The 8,304-nt window shown below is 38.2% G+C and overlaps 1 protein-coding gene across 2 annotated transcripts; it reads left to right on the top strand.

Moving 5' to 3' along the window:
* Window positions 1-587: 587 nt before the first annotated feature.
* Window positions 588-4,538, top strand: LOC130930580 (retinol dehydrogenase 14-like). Of its 2 annotated transcripts, none has more exons than XM_057858542.1 (2): window positions 588-933; window positions 3,875-4,538. In XM_057858542.1, exons 1-2 carry the CDS (start codon window positions 694-696, stop codon window positions 4,490-4,492), a joined length of 858 nt encoding a protein of 285 aa, XP_057714525.1. In that variant the 5' UTR covers window positions 588-693; the 3' UTR covers window positions 4,493-4,538. The 2 variants fall into 2 exon arrangements, 1 of the variants encoding a protein (XP_057714525.1); XR_009067074.1 differs by having other exon boundaries at window positions 782-2,002; window positions 3,875-4,019.
* The last annotated feature ends 3,766 nt before the right edge of the window (window positions 4,539-8,304 follow it).

Genomic DNA, 8,304 nt, shown 5'->3' with positions numbered 1-8,304 from the left:
CTGTATTTATTTCCTTGCACTTGCTCTATAAAAGTAACATTTACTGACCACCACAATGTTTTTATTCATTTCTTTTAGTGTTTCTGAATGCTAAAGAGTTGCACTTTGAACTAATTCCTTTTTTTTTTTTTTTTTTTTTTTTTTTTTTAAAGCTTTTAATCTGAGTTTGTTTTACATAATTTAATGTCTGAGTGAGTGCTCGTCCGAGACTGGTGATTCCATAATTTTTGCTTGGGGTTGTATAAAATAACCCCCCTAATAATTTCACTGCAAAATATATGTTAAAATGTTTCAGAAATAAAAATTAGACGATTGAAAATACGGGGGAATAGGGGTCAATTTGACTTCCGTGAGTAAACATCCAAATAAAAAAAAAAAAAAACAAAAAAACATCACAAACAGCAATTTCACTTTAAAAGACGTGTTAAAAATATAAAACGGGTCAATTTGACCTGTTGATGCAACACGTGGGTTAATGTAATGCACATGTACCCAGGCCTAAAATTGGTTTGGACGGAACACTCGTCAACAAGGATTTTCTAATTTACGAGGTTACGTAAAGGCAACCTTCGAAGCAAGGAGTTGTGGGTAAAAAAGACGTAACGACTTGTTGTTTGTAGTAGTATATTAGCGTTAAACGGTTGTATAATTGTGACCAAGATTTAAGTGTGCTGTTGTTATGTCAGTATAATAATGAATGGAGCGACTGTAATAGTGACCGGCGCGAACAGTGGCATTGGAAGAGCCACAACAGCGGGCATAGTGAAGCTCGGCGGCCGGGTTATAATGGCATGCAGGGACGTAAACAGTGGCGAAGAGACAGCCCGAGAAATCCTTCAAGAGACTGGCGCTGACAGAAAACTTGTTCTTGTCAAAGAGCTGGATCTTGCCTCGATTGCATCTATACACAATTTCTGCCAGGGGATAATAGAGGTATAAAATGGCAGCCTGTCATATTTTGATTATAACGAATACAAATGAATTTATTCTCATTCTCACTAGTAACATTGGTGAAATTCATTCTAACGGTAAAAATCGTCCAATCCATTTAACTGGCGCGGGGTGGGGGGAGCGATCATTCGATTGAAATCGTTATTATTTATTTATTTATTTTATTGTTTTTAAATGTATTTAGTAAACATTTAAAATGTATATATGAACTATTTTCCTTATTTTATTGGCAAATTTAAAAGTATTCTCTATGTTTGTCTTCTAACTCAGGGGTCCCCATCTGCTGGGCCGCGGACCGGTACCGGTCCGTGATGCGTTTGCTACCGGGCCGCATAAAAATAATAATTTAATAACGACTGCATTCTGGCTGAATTAACCCTGTGCCCCTGCTTAACACACCAATATCCCTGTTTACTCTAGATATAATACTACAGGATAGATTAGAATGTCGTCATAGAAATCCATTGATTGGACTGCTATTAGTACATCTTGTTCGTGTATATAATATATCTATGTGCGCTTGTCCTTGATAATAACATATTGCTAGGCCGCGGGCGCAGCACATTTGTTCCCGGAAATAATTAGCCCCCACACGAGGGAAAATGACTGGAAAACAGAAGTCTTTGGAGATATTTTTACGGCGAAAAGGGCACCTGACGAGCTACAACCTCGAAGACCCACGAACTGCGAAGGAGTGGATTCGTGACCCGTTTGTGAATAAACCGAGTGATTCGAGCATGTCTGTGCAAAAGAAAAATCAACTTGTAGAGATCGCAAATGACGGCGACCTTATTAAACCTACATTTGAGACAACAACTCTACCGAGGTTCTGGATTGAAGTCGTTCTGGAATATCCTGACATCGCTACAAGAGCATTGAAAACGTTGCTACAATTTCCAACATCGTATCTTTGTGAAGCGGGCTTGTTAATTAATGTTTAACGACAAGGCGAAGTCGTTAATGGTGAGAGCGGTGTGCTGTTGTTGTGTGCAGCTTACATGGCAGGATGTATCTGAGGAGACCTTTTCTACAAGTCTTTCCATGATCAAACGTAAGTTAATATTCCTTTCTTTCAAGAAAGTTTGTAGTGCTTACTTTGGAATCTCTGCATTTGCGCATTTTGCGGCTATGTTTAACGTTGCGCGCATGCGCAGAACCGCATCGTTGCAATTTTTGATGGGTTGCAAAATTTGTCAGAACACCGGTCCGTGAAAAAAAGACCCAAATAACACCAGACCGTGGTGCAAAAAAGGTTGGGGACCCCTGTTCTAACTCATTGGCTACTTTGCTAGACGTCCAAGCCATTTGAAGTGGGAGGGTTGGCAGTCCTCCCACTTCAAATGGACTGGATTTCTACTAGTGATAGACTAATTGGTGGGAGAGGGCATCTTGGCCAGAGGAAGAACAGATTTTATTTTTCAACTCATTAGATGCCATTGACCGCTATAGAGGTCCTCCCATTTGACATCTCCCAGAAGTAGGTAAAAGTAGCGAAAAGTTTTACTTAAGTTTGAGTAGTGTTACTTCAAAATACTACGGTAATAACAAAAATTATTCAAGTAAAAATATTCAGCCCAAAAATGACTGAAGTACAAGTAAAAAAGTATGTTGTTAAAAGAATACTCAAATAATGAGTAACATTGTAACTGCATATAATGTCTGATATTTTAAACAATGGTATGTTTTCGTGTTAGCACAATGTCATTTATATGTATTGTTATTACTGTATTACTGTACTATAACCTATTACATGACCCTATGGTATGTTTTCGTGTCAGCACAATGTCATTTATATGTATTGTTATTACTGTATTACTGTACTATAACCTGTACTAGAACCTATTAGGTATAAAAAATAATAATAAAAAAAACACAAAAATCATCAACTTCTTGGTAGGGGTGCAAGATATCTATTTTTTGAAACCGATATTGATAACTTCCTGCTCCTCAAGGCCGATACCGACAACTGATAATATATGTTTAATTTTTCAATGTATATTCACCTGAGTTTTTGAATACCTGTAGGTCAAAAATACTAGTGGTTGATTCAGCATAGATTTGCCTTTGACCGGATCAGAATTTTCATGATGACTTGAACATTATTATAATGAACAAAACAAAGACAAGAACCGTTTGACTTAAAATAAAGTGTCCATATTATTTTTTTTCAAATAAATATCATTTGAGTCAATCACACTCAATCAGTCAATATCATTGACGATGTGTTCCCCTGAACAATGAGCACTGATCTAAAACAAACATAAACCCAACAGGTATTATGCTTTGTCAGCATATACAAAAATTGGTACAACAGGAGAGGAGACTTTTGTTGTTTTAGTCCATGAAACAACTTTCTTAACCTGGCAATTATAGAACAGCAAGCCTACCAGTAACCAAAAGGCCTCTCAAGAACTTGGAAACATAACACTGTAAAATGCAAATATTTGGTAATTGCCATAGTAAGGTTTATAACTAAGTGAAGGAAAAATAAGGCCTCTAGAATGGTAACAAAACTTTGCATACTGGCAAAACGGGAGTAGAAAGAAATGCACACATCCCAATCCGACACTGTGCCAAAAATATTATTAATAGGCCCGATAACATATTGTTATCGGATTTTTTGGGATGACGTCATAATTCCTATTATCGGACAGATAATTATCGAACCGATAACTATCGTGCACCACTACTTCTGGGTAGAAACATCTAGTAGTGAAGGAATAGTGTTCTTCACAAATCAACTCAAATAACAGTGAAAAGTATGATGTGGAAAAACTACTCTTAGAAGTACATTTTTCTCAAAAAGTTACTCAAGTACATAAATGTAACAGAATAACTAACTCGTTCCTACCCACCTCTGACATCTACTAGTATTATTGTGTTGTTCTGCGCTTCATAAACTCTTCTCTCTTTTGCGGAACAGGAGGAACCTCGTTTAGATGTGCTGATAAATAACGCTGGGGTCTATCAATGTCCTTACACCAAAACTGAGGACGGCTTTGAGATGCAGTTCGGGGTCAACCATTTGGGCCATTTCCTGCTCACTCACCTGTTGCTGGACCTTTTGAAAAGATCTGCTCCCAGCCGTATTGTTGTGGTCTCCTCCAAACTCTACAAGTATGGTCAGATCAACTTCGACGACTTGAACAGCGAACAGAACTATGACAAGGCTTTTGCCTACAGTCGCAGCAAACTTGCTAATTTGCTATTCACCTGTGAGTTGGCCAGGCGACTGGAGGGGAGCGGAGTGACTGTAAATGCTCTTTCTCCTGGTATCGTAAGGACTAATCTGGGACGCCACGTCCATATCCCAGTGGTAGCCAAGCCCTTGTTCAACCTGCTATCCTGGGGTTTCTTTAAGAGCCCCGAACAAGGAGCTGAAACGTCACTATACTTAGCCTGTAGTCCAGATGTACAGGATGTACAGGGAAAGTTCTTTTCAGACTGCAAACCTCAGGTTCTTCTTGAGAAGGCCACCAGCAAGGAAGTTGCTTGTAAATTGTGGGACATAAGCGAAGTTCTGGTTGGAATTCTCAAATGATTTGAAGAGTGCAACTTTTTTCAAGATAATTTTATTGTTCCTTCAAATTGAGTCCATAATTAATAAAATACTTTGTTTTGTAAGCATGGAGTTGTTTGATTCATATCACCTCAAATGTACTTCACACCTAAACGAAGGCTTCATTCAGACCTCAATAGTGTTGCGCCGATACCTTTTTTTTGGCTCCTGATATTATCGTGGTATTGACTGATACGACACTAACATTTTTTTTTCTTTTGATACTAAATCTCTGCATTTGCATCTACCAGTGATAAAATTTCTATTCATGGCAGGAGCATGAAAATGCTTTTTATCGCTCCTACCAAAATGGCATTAAGAGGAGCCATGTTGGTAGGGGCAACATTTCAATGTATTAGTATGACAAGAGGTGCTTGGAGTGCTGCTGGGTGTACAAAGTATACTTCTGGTGCTCTTCGGTGTGGGGATCAAAAAAGCTAATAATTTAAAAAAACCGAGGCACTCAAGAAGTACAAAAATAAAAAGCCTTTATTCAGTCATGGCTTTGTATAAATTAAAAAATGCCGACATGTTTCGGCCGTGCAGGCCTTCATCAATTTCAATGTATTGACATTAAAATGGAAGTTAGAACTAGCCTTTTTCTCAACCAATTTTGAAAGATTATTTTATCAATGTGAAGCATGTCCTATTTACGTAACGGCGCTAAATCCGTTTGTGAGTGAGAGGGTTGGCTGCCAACCTCTCTGTTCAAATAGTAAACGTCTACTAGTGATAAATTAATTGATGTGATGGTGCATCTCGACCAGAGAAAGAAAACATTTCATTTTTTTCAACTCTTTGCCATGTGACTCAAATGTTATTAATCAAGATTCATTAATAACAAGCCTCTGATTAATTAGATAATTTACTTTGAGTCCGACTCCTAAATATGACTGTAAATTGCAGATGATGGACAAGTGTTTGTGTCCGCTGGCGCTGAGCTCCTGGCAGCGTCAAAAACAGCTCTATCCCCCCATTTCTTTTTCACAAGATTTCAGCGTATCAATAAAAACAATGACAATGTTAACAATACTCAGCCGACTAGAATACCTGTGTATCACTTTTCACCTGTTGCCACAATTTTGTACATAGCTGAGACACTGAGCAGAGAATTCATGGCCTTTATTTCCCCCCCTAATCATCCTGGATCCACCTAACTGATTGGACTATGACCCTTAGAAGTTACTCATTGTTAATATCACAAGAAATTGTGCCGACATTTGTGCCCCCGCCCACTCCCGTTTCTCTCAAAGAAAATGGTCTGCAGAACATCACTGAATCTGCATCTGACATTCCGCCCTGACCCAAATACATTCCTGATATGCGTGAAAAATGACGTTCTTCTCTTCCTGCGAATGCTTCACAGCGTTGTGGACAGTGTTAACATCCTCCTTCTCTGTGTCTCACACGCACTACACGCACGTGCTTCATTTCGTAGCTACAAAACATGTAGGGGAATTCCAAATGTTTTAAAAAGAAGAATTGATGAGAAAGCTGACAATACTGAGCTGCATGGTTAAGGTCTTGTTTTAATCGTTGGGATCTGGCTCCCTCTGCTGTTGAAAAGATGTTTTTTTTGTGTTTGTTTTTGTTTTTTTTTCTGCTCCCGATAATTATTCCGATACTCCGCTGTATGGTATTGGCCGATTATGATACTGTACTGATACAACGTATTTTGAAAAAACAGTAGGCTTTATGCATGATTCACTTCTACGCTCGAGTACGGTGATTCACTTCCGGTGCCGTAAACACTACAAACAAAACGGGACATGAGAGTCATTTCTTGTTGTACGATTTGCCTGAAGCTGACTACATCATTTTATACTGTATAATATAAAATGATATTTTCAGCTTCAGGCAAATCATCATGCACCACATAAAACGAAAGCAAAAATACAATAAGGCTAATATAAAAAATACAGGTCACAGTGCAGTGATCCCTCGCTACTTCGTGGCTCAACTTTTGCACCCTCAGCGTATCGCAGATTCTATTTATTTATTAATTTAAATGTTGCTATTCGAATAAAAGATATGAAAACATTTCTGTACACTTTATTTACAGCTAAGTATTTATGTACACTCACACATACACCCACACGGACACCCGCATCATATGAGAGTGAGAATGTACAATATGTATTATTTATTGCAGTCATGTCCAAAGTGCGGCCCGGGGGCCAAATACGGCCCGTGGTCAAATTTCATCCGGCCCCCAGCCTCTGTCATAAGATCAGTAACGTCTGGCCCGCACACAGACTTATTAAATTGGTCAGCAGTACTGCTACCAGCATATGAAGTAGCTTACACACTAAATGTTGCTCCTCATTTACCCAGCAGCACTCAAAGCAACATTGCCGCGTGTGATCCTTGACTTCCAATTTTCTAAAATGACGACAGTCAACAAAAAAAAAAAGTTGACTGCGATGGCTGACGCTTCAAGGATTGGTGGAAATTGGACTATTTCTTCAATAAAATATGCAACAACTGTGTCTGCCTCATTTGCAAAGAGACAGTCGCTGTTTTTAAATAATTCAATGTGAGGCGATATTACCAAACAAGACACGCTGACATGTACAACAAGATTACAGGGAAGATACGCAGCGAGAAATTGAAGCAACTTTTAAAGCTAGTTTAATTTCACAGCAGCAGTATTTCGCAAGAGCCCAAGAGTCGAAAGAGAACGCTAGTTGCGAGATTGTTGAAACTATTAATTTAAAAAATAATAATAAAGCAAATGTGACACACAGAATGACTTGCTAAAATTTGCTTAAATATATTCTTCAGCGTAAAGGACGTCAGCCAAGGTCGACCCCCCCACATTGTTACCACACCAAACCTGGCCCCCTTTGCAAAAAGTTTGGATACCCCTGATTTAAACATTTTATGTCATTTATATTAATATTTTATTTCCAAACTATGTTCTAATGATAAGATGCATTTACAGTTTTTATATACACATTGCTATTATAGTGTATATTAGTGTATATTAGGGTTAGGATATTGCCTCATATTTGGCGATACGATTTGCATCATGATTCACGGGATTCGATTTGATCTCGATACTACAGTTGAAGATGATTTCTGTGATATTTGTATTTCACCTTTGAAAAAAACAAATCAAAATGGACATAACAATATAACGTACATTTGTAGATTTATTCCTAAACCGTCATCCAGCTCTCAAGTAAAAAATGTTTTCATTTTCATTTGAACATATGGCTTTCATTATAGCTTAATCCAGGATTCTAAATACTGCATGCCTCCGTTTTTGCAGTCAGTCAAACTTAGCCCAAAATTCAGAAATATGAAAAGGACTAATTTGAGCAACCACTAAAAGGCGACGACGAACACAAATCTCTACTCGAATTAGTCTAATGTTGTTATTACTTCAGAAGACTGCAAGGGAATGCTGCTGGACGGGAGTAGAAGTGCAGCCACTTAATTGTTAATTTCCACCAACACCACACGTGTAAGGATCGGTACTGACAGATTTTGAATCAATACGAGAATTGTGTGACGTAATAATGCGATGTCTCAGAATTTATTTTCTTTTTAAAAAACCCTACTTTATATAGACAAAAAAATGTTTTAAATGTGTGGTGGGGGACACACGCTACGTCGCAGTTTTTCACTTTACGTGGTTGGTTTTAGTCCCCATTAACAGCGATAAGTGAGGAATCACTGTACACAGATTGGGAATAAAGAATACGTGACTGGCAGCAAGTGGTGATGCAGTGGTAATATAGCAGTGCAAAAAGGACAATTTACAGCACACAGACTAGGAGGCAGATACT

The sequence above is a fragment of the Corythoichthys intestinalis genome, chromosome 15 (assembly GCF_030265065.1).
Source record: "Corythoichthys intestinalis isolate RoL2023-P3 chromosome 15, ASM3026506v1, whole genome shotgun sequence".
In the NCBI taxonomy this organism is placed as follows: domain Eukaryota; kingdom Metazoa; phylum Chordata; class Actinopteri; order Syngnathiformes; family Syngnathidae; genus Corythoichthys; species Corythoichthys intestinalis.
Note: the sequence above shows the minus strand (reverse complement) of the source record. Positions and strands in the feature narration are given on the sequence as shown.